The sequence below is a fragment of the Rhinoderma darwinii genome, chromosome 6, assembly GCF_050947455.1.
Source record: "Rhinoderma darwinii isolate aRhiDar2 chromosome 6, aRhiDar2.hap1, whole genome shotgun sequence".
In the NCBI taxonomy this organism is placed as follows: domain Eukaryota; kingdom Metazoa; phylum Chordata; class Amphibia; order Anura; family Rhinodermatidae; genus Rhinoderma; species Rhinoderma darwinii.
This window is the reverse complement of record NC_134692.1, coordinates 21,976,983-21,995,795: the sequence shown is the minus strand read 5'-3', so window position 1 is coordinate 21,995,795 and position 18,813 is coordinate 21,976,983. Positions and strand designations below refer to the sequence as shown.

The following is an 18,813-nucleotide window of genomic DNA, read 5'->3' as shown; positions in this document are numbered from 1 at the left end:
ACTTAATTTTCCTAAAAGTGAATGTCCACCGTCACTTTTAGGTCCGAAATTCTGTCTTTGGTAAATTTTTTATGTATCTTTATAATGGTCTCAGCTCTGTTTTACTGAAACAGAGCGCCAAATCCCCTACTAAGAGATAGATTTATAAGATAATATGCAGCCACCACTAGGGGGAGCTAAATGCATGCTGTATAAACAGTATACAGTAAGCTCCTAAGCTCCCTCTAGTGGCGGCCAGCATGTTCTCTTTTAAATCTGTGTCTATGTAGAGGATTTGGAGCTTTGTATCAGAAAAACAGCGCTCTGGCTACTAGAAAGGTATATTAAGAAATGAATCACCATCGAATGTTTAGTTTAAAAAATAAAAAAGGTGTTCAAGGGTGGAAATTCACTTTAAAGCCCCATCATGCGGAGGGTATTGTCAGTATAATGGCATGCAATGAAATGATGGTGGGTATCAGAGCTTCATGGGGACTGCGGGCAAGACATCCGCTCTGATACCCCTGGGGTGATGCCTAAAAATGCAGAAATATTTGAAAACCTACAGCAACCTTTTTTTAAGAGCATCAGGTGTGAAAGAGAATAATTTTAGTAATGGAATTCCTCAGTGAGAACGGGGTCGCAGAAAAACCGTGAGCCACGCTTGGCGGTTCGAGCAGTAAAGGGCACAGTCTTCAGCACTGCATGGAAGATAATAGCCAGAAAAGACAAACAGAAGACGGTAAGAAGCCAAGTCTATTATAGCATTAGTACATTGTTAGTTCTCAGCTCGGGTTATCTCGGACAGTCTCTGCACATATACAATGCAAAATAAACAATGCTTCTGCTCATAGGTCGGGCTGGAGAGATTAATCACAGCAAGTGACAAGTAAAAGAGACATTCAGCGGTTTTGACAAGAATTAAAAAAAGACCAACGTTTTTTTTTAAGCATCAAAACAGAGTCAAGGTTAGTGTCAAATCAGCGGTTTATGCAGAGCACAACTTAAGGTCATTACACACAATTACTAGAGAAGTTATGTCCAGTCTTATGTAAGAAAAAAAAAAAATAAGTTAAGAAAATTTCCACCCCCAGCCGCCACTAGGGGGAGCTTAGAAGTCTACTGCATACTATTAGTATGCAGTAAGCTCCTAAGCTCCCCCTAGTGGTGGCTGCAGGTAGCCAAGATATTTTCCTTTAACTCTATCTATGCTGGGTATTTGGTGCTCTGTATCAGAAAAATTAAGTTCCAATTACTATAAAGATATATTTAAAGGAATTTAATGTGCACCGAGTTTGGTTCCTAAAAATGACATGGTCTTTAAATGAATGTGGACATTTACTTTAATCATTGTAAAATGAAAAGTTGTGTAACTTTCTAATACAATACATGTTTCATTTACTCACCAATTTTAAGATCTATGCTTGCTGTCAATGAATGGGGTTTTGTTGTTTTTTTGTTTTCTTTAAATTTACATCTAGAGATTTAAAACTTGTACAAACCTAATACTACTCACAGTTGAGAGTTTGCTGAAATGTTATCCAGTCTGGACAATCCTTTGGGAACTAAAAAGCCTGGACTTCAGGGTGATGGCTCTTAGGCTCTGTTCACACTAGCATCATGGCTTTCATTTATAGTGGAACGATGACAGCTATGCCGGATCTGTTTTTAACAGCGTCTGCCAGGCTTCTGTCAGAGCAACTGCGCTATTCTTGCTGCCAAAAATAACAGACAGCCTGACAGAAAACATAGCGCTAGTGTGAACAGAGACTTACCTACACTGATATATTGTGGCAAACCTTCTCCAGTAGAGGAGAAGTTTGTTCTGCTGATGTGAATTGTCTAGACTTAATACAATTGAAGCAAACCCTGTGAGAATTATTAGGTCTGTACAGGTTTTTTTATCCTGTGGATGTAAACAAAAATGTTCTCTTTCACTGACAGCAATAAGGGATCTTGAGAATGATGACGAATTGACACAAAGTATATTTGAAAGTTGCAGAAATTTTCATTATTCAATTATATTAAGCCCAGATTCACACAAGCGAGTGCAAACTTAAACATGAAAAACTTCAGTTTTTCACGTCCGAGTCGCACCTGTGCAGAACCCGTTTTCACGGATCCCTCATAGACTTGAGTCTATTGTGGGATCCGTGAAAACGGACGAAACAACGGCCGTGTGAACGGCCTCATTGAAATACATGCATCCATGTGAAGGCCATTAAAAAAAAACGTCCGTTACACGGACGTATGTTACCTTCATCTGAATAAGCCCTAAGTGTTGTTTACATATGACTGGACAACTCCATTAAAATAATATTCATTGATACATAAATCTGGCCAAGTGTTATAGATACAAAATGCAACAGATATGTAGATGTTAAACTTATAACACATAGCATAGCGGTTATACAGATAATGCCCTGTAAGTGCCGGTGATACTTTCTGCGTAAGCGGTATTTGTAGCAAAATCCGCACTTGTAATAGAGACCATGACCCTATGACCAATGCAAATATGGCCCTTGTGGTGGTTGCAACGTCGATTGCAACTTTTTTCCCCAGACAGAACTAAAGTTTTGAACATAAGCGAAGCGCGTGGGACCTGCGGGAAGCTGGTGTCTCTACATGTGTAACTAAAATAATGAACATCATTCACTGCAGTGCTGAGGGGTCCCAAAAGGGGCAGTGTCCTGGGCTGTAAAGAGCTTTTATAGGTTTTGCTAAGGGACTACTATACTAACTAGAACTAGTAATATGAGTGAGGGGAGAACCGCATAGTACCTGACAAAAACCCTTGATCAATGGAAAGTCTTGCATGGTGAAAAAAACCAAAACCCATATAGGTTTATGTTTAGCTCATTTTCTATTCTTCATCCTTCTAATACAGCACAAGTTTATGTCTGAGACGGGGGGTGCTGCTGCTGGGCGCCCATGTAAACCACTGTGTAAGTGCTCGTTTTTCCTTACATTGCAGTTTTCTGCGGATGTCTCCAGTCCTCCGGGGGCCAAGGCCGAGAGCCTTAAAGGGGGACCTAACTCTATTAGTTTAACATGACCTAATCTTAATATGGCAAATGGCATTATAACGTTTCTGCTGCTATAGACATAGATACTACAGCCAATATGCCTGATGACAAGTCTGTGCCAATTATCTATAATAACAAATTCTCATGCTCTAAGGAAATAGTCACATAATGTAAACGGTGATGGGAGTGATAGTTCGCTATCCAGTTAAAGAGGTTTCCGGAGATTTGGGGTACGTATAGAAAGAAGAAAAGAATATCTAATATACTTACGAACTAAATTCTTCCACTGGCCGGTATCTGTTGGTCTATTGTTATGACTATGATGCAGTGATCTATAATATCACATAACTGCGACGCCCAATGTCTCCCGCAAGACGCTACGTGACTGCCGCCAAGTCATAACACCAGGCCGATGGATACAGGTAGGAGGAGGTATGGGTGGTCCATGAATTCAGACAGTAAATATATTAGATTATTGTTTTCATTTTCTACCAGCTTTTGGACTTGTTTTTAAAAGCCACCCGAATCACAAACAATTAAAAAGCTGATTGAAAAATGTCCCCCTGCTGGGGCCCCAGCGATCAGCTGTGATCTGTGGAGAAACCCGGCTGTGTTCAATTTCCCTGCAGCTCCACCACAGGAGAAATTAAGAATTACACAGTGCGATTCATATCAATGGGTTGTCTGTGTAATGCAGGACAGGACAGGTCCTCCATAGCGAGAGACGCTCTTTGTAACCGCTCTCCATTCTGGCCAAGAGGTGAGAATCCTGAACAGAGGACCCCCCTCTATTAACTCAGAATTACTTAATAGGCTGTATGAATTTTCCATTCACTTCGATGGGACTACATGAGCATTACAAACCCATAGTAATGAATGGTAATGAATAGTAAATTCCAACAGAATCGGAGATCTTCTCAAGTTCATCTGCGATATCATTTAGAAAGACCTACAATATTTGTCATCGTACACAGATAACTCCCAAGCTTATCCTGTACATATAGGAGCAGACATAGGTCACCATTTTCCATCCTAATACGCAATATTTCCATGTTCGCATATAGCACCAGACCAATTGACTTACCTGTGATGATATCTTCTATGGCTCCATCCTTCCCCTCATACACATGTCTATTGTCTTTGACTTGCTTCTTTCTCAGTTCTGCAATCAACTCCTGCTGCTGCCGTTTAGATTTATGTGACGGAGACTGTAAGGAAGTAACAACTATGTGTTATTATAGGCATCTTCTACAAGAATATACTACAAGACGCCGGTCTATGGAAGATGAGATTATACAGATGCTATCGAGGACCCTGTCCCTATACATAATGTACAGGTATGATTAATACAACATTGGGAGGGGATAATTAGTTATATCCATAATAGAACAATTTTACGCAAAATTTGGGACCATGCACACCATAAAATGGAGGTCAGAGTGGTGGTCCTATTTTTAGTCCCCTTGAACCATTTAAGAGCAGTAGGAGGGTAAGAGCCATACTTCGTACACCGACTTTAACCAACAATGTAAATTTAGTTGGCAAACTCAAACTCTTGCAAAATCCTCATTATATTTTTTTGCAGTTTTCTCTTATTTTTACTGTTTTTACATTGTTGCTACCAAAAACTGTCAACAAGCAGGCTATCTGTTGCTGACCATGTTATTATGGTTTTATTTTGTTTTTTTTAATTATGTTTTGTGTACCTTAACCTCTTTAAAGGGGTTTTACTACATGTAATATATTAGATTAGTGGGGATTCAAGTGCACACCCTCAACTGTTCCGTATACCCCAAAGATTTGCATGAGCTTGGATTGCTATGGTGTGCCCTAAGTCCTCATAAACACTTCCGTCGGCCGTTGCACGGCCGTTAATAACGGTCCCGTCACACACGGGCTGCACACGGATGTCTTCCTTGTGCAGTCCGTTGTTTCACGGACCAAATTCAATGCAAAGGCCGAGACTGCTCCGTCAAAAACGGGCAGGAGTAGGACCTGCACTACTTTTGACGGAACGGCCGCATGGTTCCGTTAAAACAACGGAAGTGTGCATGGCCGCATTGAAATGTATGGGTGACACCAACGGATAGCACCCTGAAGATAAAAACTGAAGTGGGCATGGGGCCTAACAGTCACTATGACAGGACAGCCCAGGAGTCCTTTCGGAGGACACAGACTTATCTGTATGTCACAGATGTGTTCAATGTTACTTCTAAGTGGGGCCACCACTTTGTCCACACAGCGGTCAGCATAGATTGCAAAGTTTAATGGGTTAAATGTCCGGGGTCAGAGGTCTCTCCGAAATCTGCCCTTAGTGCAGGAGTAGGGCTGTCAATCACAGTGACATATATACGTTAAAATGTGGGAATGTAAGACTGTTCTCGGTGTATACATTTATGTGGTACAGTAAGGGGTTCATACAGCTTATTAACATTAACTTATACACAATGCACTTGACAATGGCTTGTTGATGGTTTCCAGGTAGCCACAGGAGATTTTTTTTCATCTCCTGTTAAAACTGAACTGAAAAAAAGATGAGAACAGCAAAATGGTAACGAAGATATATTATAAGGTGATAGATTCTACAGTTTCTACCCTCAAACAAAATTGTGAAACACTCAGAAACAGCCATCAAGCAGTCTAATAGCTGAGAATGGATCTTATGATATATTTACTTTTATTAATGGCTTCTGTACATTACTAAACCCCGAAGCTGAGCTCATTATCACATGAACACCAAAAAAGTCTCGATGACATGCAAATAATGAGGATGGCAAATCCGTCAACAGCAGTTTGTTTTTGGTTTCTATGTAGCAAATGAAGATTATACCATTGCTGACTACATAGTCAATGTTAATCAATGTGAACACCGGAGAACATTCACTCTAAGGGTATGTTAAAACTGGCTATTTTGGGCCATTTTTGGGCCGTAAACACCCCAAAAAATGGCTGAAAATACAAACATCTGCCCATTGATTTCAATGGGAAAAACGGCATTTCGTTCCCACAGGGCTTTTTTTACGCGGCCATTTTTAAAAATGGCCACGTAAAAAAACGCCTCGTAAAAGGAAGTGCATGTCACTTCTTGAGCCGTTTTTGGAGCCGTTTTTCATTGACTCAATTGAAAAACAGCTCCGTATTTTCACACGTATTTTGTTAACCGTGTGAACATACCCTGGGTTGTAAGGCTGGGTTGCCGACACACCACTACAGAGGTGCGCCAGCGATGGGGCTGAAACCATGCCAACATGTAGATCTGCGCGGTTTTAAAATTGACTGCAGGTAAAAGCACTTTGATTGCTAATGGCTGCAAAGTGCGTTGGCAGTTTTGGGCGCATTGTGCAAACCCGGCCTAAATGGCTTTGCAGTTGGTGCAGTTCGTGTAATGTGAATATAATATTCAGAGGGACTTCCCTGCTGCACCTCCTGTCTCTAATAATCATTGCAGTTTTCTGTTCTGATGGCCTTGTTGCTCATAACAACCAATCAGAGATCAGCTTTAATCTCTTAAACTGCTCTAGAAAAATGAAAGCTGCACTGTGATTGGTTGCCAGGGGCAACAAGACCAGTTTTACTGTTCGTCAGTTCTGATAAATAAGGCCCATTGGGAGTGTTTTATGAAAAATGTCTAACATCAAAACTGTCTTTGTTACCCATAGCAACCAATCACAGTGCAGCTTTCATTTTTCAAGAGCTATATTAGAAATGAAAGCTGCGCTGCGATTGGTTGCTATGCGCGATAAAGACAGTTTTGCGATAAGACAGTTTTTATGAATGTCCCCCATTGTCTTGTCTCTTGTGTTATGGAGAGAACCTTTTGGTCTTGCTGGTCCATCATCGCCTCCTGCTCCAGTAGCTTCTCAATGAGGGCCTGCTCCTGTTTTTTCCTCTGCACATTCTCCTCATCAGCCAACTATGAGACAAAGAAATAAAATGTATCAGGGACACTATATAAAAAATGATTAAATGTTAATAAAGTTAACCCTTTACAAACCAGCTCTAAGTCTAAAATCAACATGACTGATTGAGGCCTTATTCACATAACCGTTTTTCTCCTCAGTTTGCTGTCCGTTTCAACCCATGCAATTCAATGCAGCTGTACACAGATCCATGCTTTTTCACTAAACATGTGTCCGTTGCGGGGAAACTGACCACATTTTATTCTGGTCTGTTTTTTGCAGATCAGACTCACCCATTAATGCGTGAAGAAAACGAACAGCACACGAACGACATCCTTGTGCCGTCCGTTTTTCGCGCATTAGTTGCTATGAGAAATACAGTATGCAGAGAAAAAAAGAAAAGTGAAACCATGAAGTGCTTGCAGAGGAGAAAAACGGACGACACACAGAAACTAGACTGACGCAACGCAGTCCGTTTTTTTGTGGACGCAAATCAGACAAGCTAATGTAAATAAGGCCTGAAAGACACTGGGGAAATGGGCCAAAGGCTGAGAAGTGATGCATTATACGTGATGTATTTCAGGAAGGCATCTAGAAGTTATTTATGTAGAGGATTTTGCTATCTCCAAAATACAAGTGGATCGGTTTGGACTTGTATCGGCCCCAGAATAGTCTTGGTTATCACCACTGCCTCACTACAATATAAAGAAGACCCCCAACAGCTATGTAATAACTACCACTGTTATTAAAAGGGGTTGTCCACTACCGGACAACTGATAACCTATCCACCAGATAGGTCATCAGTATATGATCTTTGTGGGTCCGACACCTGGACCCTGCACCGATCAACTGTTTCGGCTGCCTACGGGCACCGGCATCAGATCATATACTGATTATCTATCTGGTGGATAGGTCATCAGTTGTCCGGTAGTGGACAATTCTTTTAAAGTACAATATGTGCTGATAAACCAGTTATGGCTATTGTTACAATTATTGGCTTTATACTTATAAGGGAGATATTACATACGCCAGTCTTAATATACAGATCACTGGAGTAAGATGCATTTAATTTATTAAGAGGTGCCCACTTCTTATTAAATTAGGCGCATCTCTGGCTGTCCATGCGCCTGAAAGGGAAATATTTCTTTAATTTTGCTATAATTTATGCCAGTTTCTGGCGTAAATTATAGTAAATTTGCTAAGCCCCACCCATAGATAGATGGATAGATAAATAAATAAATATTAATTTGAGATATTGATGTGTCCAGCCTTACTTCTTCTTGAATTGCGTTAAGTTATACAATTTGACATGATAACAATTATATACAATCTCGGGCCATGCAGTAAAAAAAGTTTATGTTTAAAGTATACTTCTTTAACATGGCAGTCTATGAGTCTATGGGCGATAGATGGCAGACGGATGCCCCTAGATGTACATAGAGTATACGTTTCTTTACTGGATGTCTGTGACGTACACGTTTTTTAACACAGGTCTCTATGGGCAACGGATGGCTGACATGAAGGTATACGTTGTTGTTTTTTACATGTTCACTTCACATATCGTGCCATATGTCTTGTGTTGTCGGATTTAAAGAGAAAGTAAGGGAGGTGAGAAATAGAGATAGATGAGAGGGAGACGACATAGACACACAGATAGATGAGAGAGAGAGAGACGACATAGACACACAGATAGATGAGAGAGAGACGACATAGACACACAGATAGATGAGAGAGAGACGACATAGACACATAGATAGATGAGAGAGAGACGACATAGACAGACAGACAGACAGATATGAGATAGATAGATAGATAGATAGATAGATAGATAGATAGATAGATAGATAGATAGATAGATAGATAGATAGATAGATAGATAGATAGATAGATAGATAGATAGATAGATAGATAGATAGAGTATCCCACCTTGTAAGCTTTCACAAATCTGACGAAAACTGGGAAGAATACAGATGGAGGAACGGTTTTAGGATTTTCACCAAAATATTTTACTGCATCATCAAAGGCATCCTGCAATACAACAAGAAATGACAGCGGCTGTGTGTCGTATGTTTATATGAACGTCTTTATTGTTAAAAAAAAAAAAAAAAGCTTGTGACTTTGGGGTCATAAGGAGATCGGCAGCAGGACAACAAACTTCTACCAGACAGGACAGCTCTACCGCTCAGGTTATAGGGAGTCCTTCACGCTGCACCGTCTGAACTGATGGTATATATTTCTGATCTCATGAAGCTTAATGATCCCCCTGTAGAATATACATAAAGCAGTGTTTATATTAACCCCATAGTTACCTGTGAAATTTTTGCATCGTCTTGTAATTTCTTGAGCCGTCCTTCATTATTTTGTATGAATTCTTTGAGCATCACGTTGTGATCGTGCATTGTGTATTCTCTTTTTGCCAGATCCATTCCTCTTTGAAGTTCCTTTACATCCAGAAGTACATTTTCAAGAGAGACTGGAGGGGAACAGATAATAAGGATTAAAAGGTATCAATGGTGCTGACCAAGCCAACACTGCCAACTGGAATCCCAGATATACACTCCCTGAATATGGCCAGGTGAGGGCGCTCATGTTACATTAAAAAAAAAAGACAAAAAATTGGTTTATTGGGCTGTAAAACAACATGATTGAGTGTAGGAACGCATATAATGAGGCAGAGTATTCTTTGCAACTATTTTGCTGCTGAGGGGTCATCTGTAGTAAATTCTGTGATAATGATAATTGTAGACTTTCTCAGATGTGTATCCTAAATAGGCAGTATTGTACATATTAAAGAAATTCCTCCAAAATATACTTATATATAGATGCTACCAGCATGCTAAAAGCTAAATTCATGTTCCCAATCCTGGTCCATGATATTAGATATTATTCGCAAAAGAGTTCAGACATCTCCGACCTCAGGTAGTTCTTATGGATGGGATAAGGTGATCTCCATTCTCCTTCAGTTTGGGGTAAGGAAAGTTCTCTGGACGACACTGTCTAGACACAAGCTTTGTACGACCCTTTTATATTAGATCACAGAGCTGATGACAGAGTATCCCCTTACTTGAAACCCCGGCAATCAGCTGTGATCTGTAGGAGCAAATTAGCATCAAGTATTCAATTCTGCTGCAGCGCCACCACAGGGCAAATTAAGCATTACACAGTTCTTATTAAAATCAGTGGGCTTTCCATGTAATGCAAATTAATGGGTCTGAGATGTAGTACCTGACACAGCCCATATACAAGAGTGGTGCAGTAGACCTTGTTTTCTATACTCAGACAACCCCTTTAAGGTTTATGATTATATGGAGGTTTCAGGGCGTCGGGTTGACAGCTTACGTGTTTATTGCCGGCCATAAATGTAACATTTTAAATTTAAATAGATAAATGATCCAATATTGTTCAGCAATAACCAAGTGTCTCATTAACATTAAATTATAATTTGTAACAATTAACGATTATAAACCTTTTTGATCGCTGATTGTGATCAATATGATTCAAGTGACTCATATTGAGATATGAGCCAAAATAGAAATAAGGCTCTGTTCACATCTCTCTAGAAGGCTACGTTCACAGCCTCCATAGCAGATTCTGTCAAAATGACGGACAACGTGGAGGAAACCCGACGTACCCCCTTATAATTCAATTGGGTCCATCAGGTGCTGGTGGTATCTGTCGTAAGACTGATCTGCCACTGCGTTGTGGTTATCGTTAAAAACGGAAATTAGGATGCAAATGTGTGAACAGAGCCTAGCTTTTTATATATTTTTAATACTGTGTTATGCCTAGTGCAAGGCCTCAGGGGGCGGTGCATGACACAAAGATTCAAAGTAGACCAAAGTGAGAAATCCTGTGTCATGTATCACCCCCTGAGACCCTGCACCAGAACTAAACACAGTTTTAAAACACAGTATATATTAGTTGTATAATGTTTATTATACAATAAATGTACATAAAACCACCCATGGCCACCATGAGGCCAAGAAGCAACTATTCTTCTCAACCCGGGACATCTCTACTCCTCGTAAGCTTACCTGCGGCAGCCTTTTCCACATAATGGAGTTCATTGAAGAAAAGAGCAACGTGTGGATACTTTTCCCGTACTACATTGGAGATATAGTGCAATAAGGTCTGTTTTCTGTCTGTTGACTTGGTGTCTAGAAGCTGTCAATGACAATTTAAGAAAAAAAAATGTCAACAAAAAGGTAAACATCAATATGGCTCCCGACTAATAAAACATACTGGAATTAAAAATGTCACTGATAGTAAACTAGTACAAAGCCCAATAAGTAGCGGCGCAGTAAAGGAGTCCACAGACATAAGAGTTTAAAAGAGTTTTCCTATGAGCACTGATGTTTTAATTAGAAATGAATGTGTGGGAGGGGAGAAGGGGTCCAAACAAGCGGAATGTATCACCTATATTTTTTACTAATTAAAACCAAATATTGAAAGATATCCTTTTTTTCTAATCTTTTTTTATTTTCTGATTGGATATATTTGTTTATTCTATTTTATGTACATGATTATGGGGCAGACATCTTGCCTGAGCTGTTGCTATGCTCTGTGAACAGCAGTTCAAAGATTTGCTATACCACAGACACATAGACATTGGAAACTGTAATCTGGAGAGGACTCATTGACTTCTATGGGAAAGTGTTGTGGGCATGCTCTGTGACCTGTGAAAGAGATCACTTTGCAGGGAGGGAGGAGGATGAGAGCTGTCCCCAGCACTTAATGGTGGCTCCTGTGTTATCTATATAGAGGTGTTACCTTTCATTGTAATCCTGCCTGTGATGATAATGAGATGACTGCGTCCTTGCTCTGTCACTAGTTCTGTAATGCCCTATCTCCTCGCTAATCTAATAGGCGCTGCCACACTAATAACTAGTGAAAATTGTGTCCCAAAACGTTTACTATTTTAAAAGTTAAGAGCTTTTTTTTTGTAAATATGCAAATGAGGCTATACTAGACAAGTGGGTGTCAACACCAGCGATTCTCCTGAGGCGGAGCTTCCTCACAGCCTCTGACGCTGTCCTATCAGCATGAAGCTGCTTCACACAGTGTGAGAGACTGAGGCTGGAGGGAAGGGGGATCACTTGAAATAGCCATATCTCCGGCTGTGGACCACCTAGAACAGCGCTGGCGGCATATAAAAGATGAGATTCTAATCGCAGTTCTAGCTGTGAGACATCCGGAGATATCACCAGTTGAATACACAGTCGGGAATGGAAGCTGTATACTATATGATCACGTTGTGTTGCAGGGCAGGGAAGGGGGAGAAGCTGTCTGCTTATTGGACAGCGTTATACAGAAAACATTACACCGCCCAGAGAGAAAAGAAAGAGTCACCAACTATTTGGCTATTAGAGACAAATTTTGCATATTTAGAAAATGCACAAAACTTTGCAAATAATAAGCGTTTTTGAAAACAAATTACACTGTAGTTATCAGCATCATAGCACCTATTAGATTAGTTAGGCAATAGGGAATTAATAAACTAGTGACAGATCCTCTTTAAAGTGTAACTAAACCTTCAACAAACTTCTGACATGTCAGAGTGACATGTCAGAAGTTTTGTTCGGTGTGAGTCTGAGCATTGAGACCCCCATCGATCGCTAGAACGAAGCAGAGAGGCGCTCGGGTGAGCGCTGAGCCGCTTGGTTTCTACACGGCTTTTCTCAGAAAGCTGATGTAGCGGTGTACAGGCCCATAGACTTTCTATTGAGCCGTACACCGCTACATAGGCTTTCCGAGAAAATCTGATCAGAAATCAAGCGGCTCAGCGCTCACCTGTGGGCTTCTGCAGCTTTGTTCTAGCGATCGGTGGGGGTCTCCGTGCTCAGACCCCCACCTATCAAAACTTCTCACATGTCACCATGTCAAAAGTTTGTTGAAAATTTAGTTACCCATCTCAACTGTTTAATAAAGGTATATTGAAACAGAAAGTTTAGTTAAACTAAGTTTAGTTAAATTATAGAATCCTGGCAGCAAGCAGCCACCACTAGAGGGAGCTCGCTGAATATAGATTTATACAGAACTATAATTCTGTTTGTAGTAGGCCCTCTCTAGTGGAGGGTGGCTATGCTATGGCTTTCTGAAGGGAAGCAGAGATTTTAGGACTCTGTATCAGAAAAACTAACAGGGCATGCTGAGATAAGTACTGACGCTTTGGGTTACCTATTTCCATTCCATGTGTGAATATTAATGTATGCTTACCAAGTCCAAGCTTTGAAGTTTAAAACCATAGACAGCTCCACGTTTACTGCTGTTCATATAATTTCCAAGAGCCAAAATAATCTACACAAAGAAACAGGAAAATACAAGAATATCATTTATATATTCATCAATAAACTGAACTATAATACATTCACTGTAAATAGAGTCCGTACATACCTCAAGTATTTTCTTTAGTTTCTGAGATGATTTAATTGAAACAGCAGCAGCTATGATGGCGTGAAGTTGCTATAAAAAGACAATAGTAGCATTTAATAAAAGTGCAATGTTATCACACATATATACACACAATCACATAATATTTAACAGTGCAATGTTCTCATACATATACACACATTATATCACATGCATACGTGTATATACAAACAATCACGTTCATATATACACAAACACAACAATCAGAATATTTAGAAGTGCAATGTCCTTATATATATATATATATATATATATACACACACACACACAATCACATTCATACATATGTATATATATATATATATATATATATATATATATATATATATATATATATATATATATATAATTACATGTTAGTACGGTTGAAAAAAGACACAAGTCCATCAAGTTCAACCAAGGGATGGGAAAAGGGAAGGGATGAAACAAAATGTCTACACATTGACATAGGAGCTAATATTTTTTTGTTCTAAGAAATTATCTAAGCCTTTTTTAAAGCCATCTACTGTCCCTGCTGTGACGGCTCCTGCGGTGACTATTCCATAGATTCACAGTAAAGAGGGCTTGTCGCCTCTGCAGATTAAACGTGTTTTTTTTTTTCCAGATGGAGGGAGTGCCCCCTTGTTTTTTGAGGGGGTTTTACATGGAACAGGATTTCACGATATTTCTTGTATACTTGTTCAATCAATCAATCAATCAATCAATCAATCAATCAATCAATCAATCAATCAATCAATCACAATGAATAAAAATTATACATACATTAATGCACATACACACACAATCACATTCATACATACACACACACACACACACACACACACACACACACACACACACATATATATATATATATACACACACACATATATATACATACACACACATACACACAACCAATCAATCACATAAATATTAATACATGAACACACACACAATCAATTAAATACATCCATACATCCAATAATACATATACACCCACAACCACATACACACACACACACACACACACACACACACACACACACAATCATATTTATATGTGTAAACACACACAATCACAGAATATTTTATAGTTCAATGTTCTCATACACACACACACAAACACACACACACACACACACACACACACACACACACACACACACAATCACATTCATACATACACTCACACTCATATAATATTTAATATTGCAGCGTTCTCAAACATACACACACACAATTACATATGCAGTACATATATATAGACCCACAATCACATTTGTACATATATGCATACAGAATCTCATGTATTTATACATATACATTACACACACAATCACATACATCACATAACGCAACTCTATTTATGGTGTTCACAATCTATGTGCTCACCGGCGTCAACATCTGAATGCTCTCATTGAAGTTCCCAATGAAAGCCATGATCGTCATCTTCTGCATCAGCCTCTCTATCCTACTGAACTGCATCATAAAGCGATCCTCTTCTGATAAGTTCTCCAATGGCTTCTTCTCCCGCTCGTACTGCCGAAAGACTTTTACTTCTGCCTCCGTCGGAATGAATCTCATCAGACACTCCACAAAGTCCACAGGTAATGTTTTCAGGTCAAACCTAAGGAGGGATGAAATAAGAATATGAAATAATATGAATTACACAAATATTGCTACTAATAAAATACATGAAAAACCTTTTCATCATTGGGGAAGCCAGCTGAATGAAAGAGGACCTGTCAGTTCTCCTCTGTTATTCCTCCTGGAAGTGTTATCATTCCCCTTGTCAATAGGGTGTGACCCTCTACAGGTTGACACTGTTAGAACTGATTGGACAGTGTCAGAGTGTATAAGGTGCACACCCCATTGACAAGGGAATAGAAATGCTCAGTAGTCTTGTCACTTTATTCATACATTTCCAGGAGAAATAACAAATATAAGGTTAAAGCACATTCCACTGGACGAGTAAAGGGGGTTTTACACGGGGTAAATATCGGGCAGACAAGCGTTCATAGAACGTTCGTTGGCGATAATTGCTCTGCGTAAACAGGGGAACGATCAGCAGATGAACGAGCAAACGTTCATCTGCGTATCGTAAAATATTATCGTTGTCGGCAGCACATGTGTAAACAGGGAGACGCGCTGCCGATATGATAATAACGTATGGGGACGGGCGATCAGAGTAACGACCGCTCGTCCCCATCTATAGAATGAAGAGTTAGAGATCTTTCATAGAAGAGACACAATGTCTGGAAGGAGCAGGATGGAGAATATATCACTAAGATGCATAACCTTCTGTTGATATTAATTGGAGAGAACACAGAGACGGCAATTATTGATTTCTGAATAGCAAAGGAAATGCTTCACTTCATCTGCATTTGTGTTATCTAGATGCAGAGTGGAGGGAAATAAGCATCACTTGGCTTATAGCGGTCTAGACCAGAGATAGGAAAGTTTTCCTCTTGGCTGATAAGTCCGATAATGCTTTGCCAGAGAGCATTTTAATTACACAATGACTGGAGCTGTATATGTTTCCTATATGTGGCTCTTACAGTTAAACAGGGAGACGCGCTGCCGATATGATAATAACGTATGGGGACGGGCGATCAGAGTAACGACCGCTCGTCCCCATCCATAGCTCCGTGTGACAGAAGCAAATGAGCGCCGATCAACAATGTCTCGTTGATCGGCACTCGCTGCACTGGACGATTGTCGGCGGGTGTAATAGGGCCTTTAGGGTCATCTCACACGGCCCGACGTGGGCCGTGTAAACAAGCACCGATCAACAAGACACCTGTTTATCCGTGCTCATTTGCTTCTTTCACAAGGAGTCATGTTTGGGGACGTCCCCATCCATTTCTATCATGTCGGCAGCACGTTTCCCTCTTTACTCAGGGAGATGCTGCCGACAACGATAATATTTTCTGTTGCATAAACGATACGATCAGCAAAAGAACGACCGTTTGCTTGTTCATCGGCTGATCGTTGCCCTGTTTACATATGGGAGCGTTGTAATGGCATATCATGCGTATTGCACAATACTGTAATACAGCTAGATGGAGATTTATAACAACACAAGGGTATATATGCCACACTGCGGAGGTATTCTTCGTTTGAAGAATAGCTTTTATAGGAGAATACCTTTGTAATATGGTGGTATATGGAAGCACCGTACAGCGGCACATAGAGTTCCTATAACTCTGTAGTATGGAGCCGTAGGCTCTGTGCACACAGCTCTGCCTAAATAACGATGAAACAATATCATATAGTACAAGCACCAAATTTTACATGCGCCTGTGCACCTTTCCTTTGTACGCCTGATAAAATTTACACCATTTTGTCAGAAAATTTCAAGGATGTGCCCCACAATTTATATGAATACAGTACTGCAGAGTGTGTGTGTGTATGTGTATGTATGTGTGTGTGTGTGTGTATGTGTATGTATGTGTGTGTGTGTGTGTGTGTGTGTGTGCGGACGGGCATGCGTGCGTGTGTGTGTGTGTCTTTGTGTGTGTCTGTGTGTGTCTTTGTGTGTGTCTGTGTGTGTCTTTGTGTGTGTCTGTGTGTGTCTTTGTGTGTGGGTGGGTGGGGGGGGGTTGACTGACAATTCTATCAAGTTTTATCGTTTCGCTGAAACAAAGAAAAACCCAGACGTCAAACAGAATGAAGAGTTAAAGATCTTTCATAGAAGAGACACAATGTCTGGAAGGAGCAGGATGGAGAATATATCACTAAGATGCATAACCTTCTGTTGATATTAATTGGAGAGAACACAGAGACGGCAATTATTGATTTCTGAATAGCAAAGGAAATGCTTCACTTCATCTGCATTCGTGTTATCTAGATGCAGAGTGGAGGGAAATAAGCATCACTTGGCTTATAGCGGTCTAGACCAGAGATAGGAAAGTTTTCCTCTTGGCTGATAAGTCCGATAATGCTTTGCCAGAGAGCATTTTAATTACACAATGACTGGAGCTGTATATGTTTCCTATATGTGGCACTTCGTTACTGTTTCTATGGTAGTTACAGCAGAGGAAGCGTGATCTCGTTGTAACCTGTCATTTACTGCGAGATCTCGCGAGATCACGCGTCCTCTGCTGTAACTACCACAGACAGAGTAACGAAGTGCAGGGATTGTGAATAGACATCCCGTGGAATATCTTATTCACGGTCTAAACACTTCAGTATTGTTAATCTGTTAGTATAAGACAGCACATAAGGATCTAGCAGGATCCCTATGTGCTGAGGTAATGAATGGAGAGGAGTGCATGACGCTGATTGGTCACTGATTGGTCAGCGTCATACACTCCCCTGTATTATTTTTTAAATAAAAAGCACTGCTGTCACCTACATTATAGCGCCCATCTCCTTATGTAGGAGATAGGGCACTTATAATGTGGCGACAGAGCCTCTTTAAGGGGGTTTTACACTGGACCATTCTCGGGCATTATCGTTGTCGGCAGCACATGTTCCTGTGTAAACAGGGAGATGCGCTGCCGACATGATAATAACGGAGTAACAACCGCCCGTCCCCATCCATAGCTCCGTGTGACAGGAGCAAACGAGCGCCAATCAACGATGTCTTGTTGATCGGCGCTTGCTGCACCAGCCGCTTATCAACCGGTGTAAAAGGCCCTTAAGGGTCCTTTTACACCGGCCAATTATTGGGCAAACGAGTGTTCACAGAACGCTCGTTTCCGATAATTGTCTTGTGTAAACAGAGCAATGATCAGCCGATGAACGAGCAAATGCTCGTTCATCGGCTGATTATATCATTTTAAATGTCTTAAATATTATAGTTGTCGGCAGCACATCTGCTTGTGTGAACAGGGAGACGTGGTGACGACGTGATAAAAATGTATGGGGACAAGCGATCGGAGTAACGAGCGCTCGTCCCAACACTAGCTCCTAGTGAAAGGAGCAAACGAGCGCCGATCAACAAGCTATCTCGTGTAAAAGTACCCTAAGGCTGCATGAGACATCTTACAGCTAAATACAACCTCCAGCTTGTACAGAGCTGTAATATAGCTAGATGATGGGAGTGGTGACACTAGCATCAGAAGAGTGTGTGAATCTTGAGGAAGGCAGCAACCTCTCCAACCCTGTGATTATGTTAATTAGGAAAGTGCTGAATGTGTCAAAGGGTGGGATAGATAATGGAATTGATGACAGCAGCAGGAGAGGAGTGTGTTGTTCTTGTGGGTAGCAGTGACCTGTCTACTCATGTCATTATGTTAGTGAGGAGAGGGCTGCATGTCGCAAAGGAAGTGCCACAAGGAGGTAAATGGAAGAATCAGCAGAGTCCCAAATAAAAATGAAGTGTAATGCCAAAGTTCTATAAAACTGATGCAGGTAGTTTATTATTGGGCACCTTGTGATTTATTCTAAAGATAGCGTCTAGTAGTTATTTAAAGAAGATTTGTCACCTCTTCTGATCTGTCTGTTTTAGTTTATAATTGTATTCCCCGTCAAATTATAATTCTGGAGCATTT

General features: G+C 40.4%; 1 protein-coding gene and 1 long non-coding RNA gene across 9 annotated transcripts in view; one reads left to right on the top strand and one right to left on the bottom strand.

Annotated features, from left to right (window-relative positions):
• Positions 1–18,813, bottom strand: part of FMNL2 (formin like 2) — a 221,459-nt gene that overhangs the window by 12,009 nt on the left and 190,637 nt on the right. For 5 of the 8 annotated variants that reach the window (XM_075829286.1, XM_075829281.1, XM_075829280.1 and 2 more), the window contains 8 exons: positions 14,708–14,942; positions 13,298–13,366; positions 13,121–13,201; positions 10,939–11,068; positions 9,214–9,377; positions 8,831–8,932; positions 6,820–6,918; positions 4,090–4,213 (listed from right to left, as the gene is read on the bottom strand). In XM_075829286.1, the coding sequence (XP_075685401.1) occupies positions 4,090–4,213; positions 6,820–6,918; positions 8,831–8,932; positions 9,214–9,377; positions 10,939–11,068; positions 13,121–13,201; positions 13,298–13,366; positions 14,708–14,942 (1,004 nt within the window). Of the gene's footprint in view, positions 1–545; positions 681–4,089; positions 4,214–6,819; positions 6,919–8,830; positions 8,933–9,213; positions 9,378–10,938; positions 11,069–13,120; positions 13,202–13,297; positions 13,367–14,707; positions 14,943–18,813 lie in introns of all 8 variants that reach the window. The other 3 variants (XM_075829282.1, XM_075829288.1, XM_075829284.1) reach the window with 2 other exon arrangements.
• On the top strand, positions 612–9,679 carry LOC142655313 (uncharacterized). The gene is made up of 4 exons (XR_012849475.1): positions 612–721; positions 834–947; positions 4,247–4,342; positions 9,325–9,679. It is a non-coding gene; the product is annotated as an uncharacterized LOC142655313 (long non-coding RNA).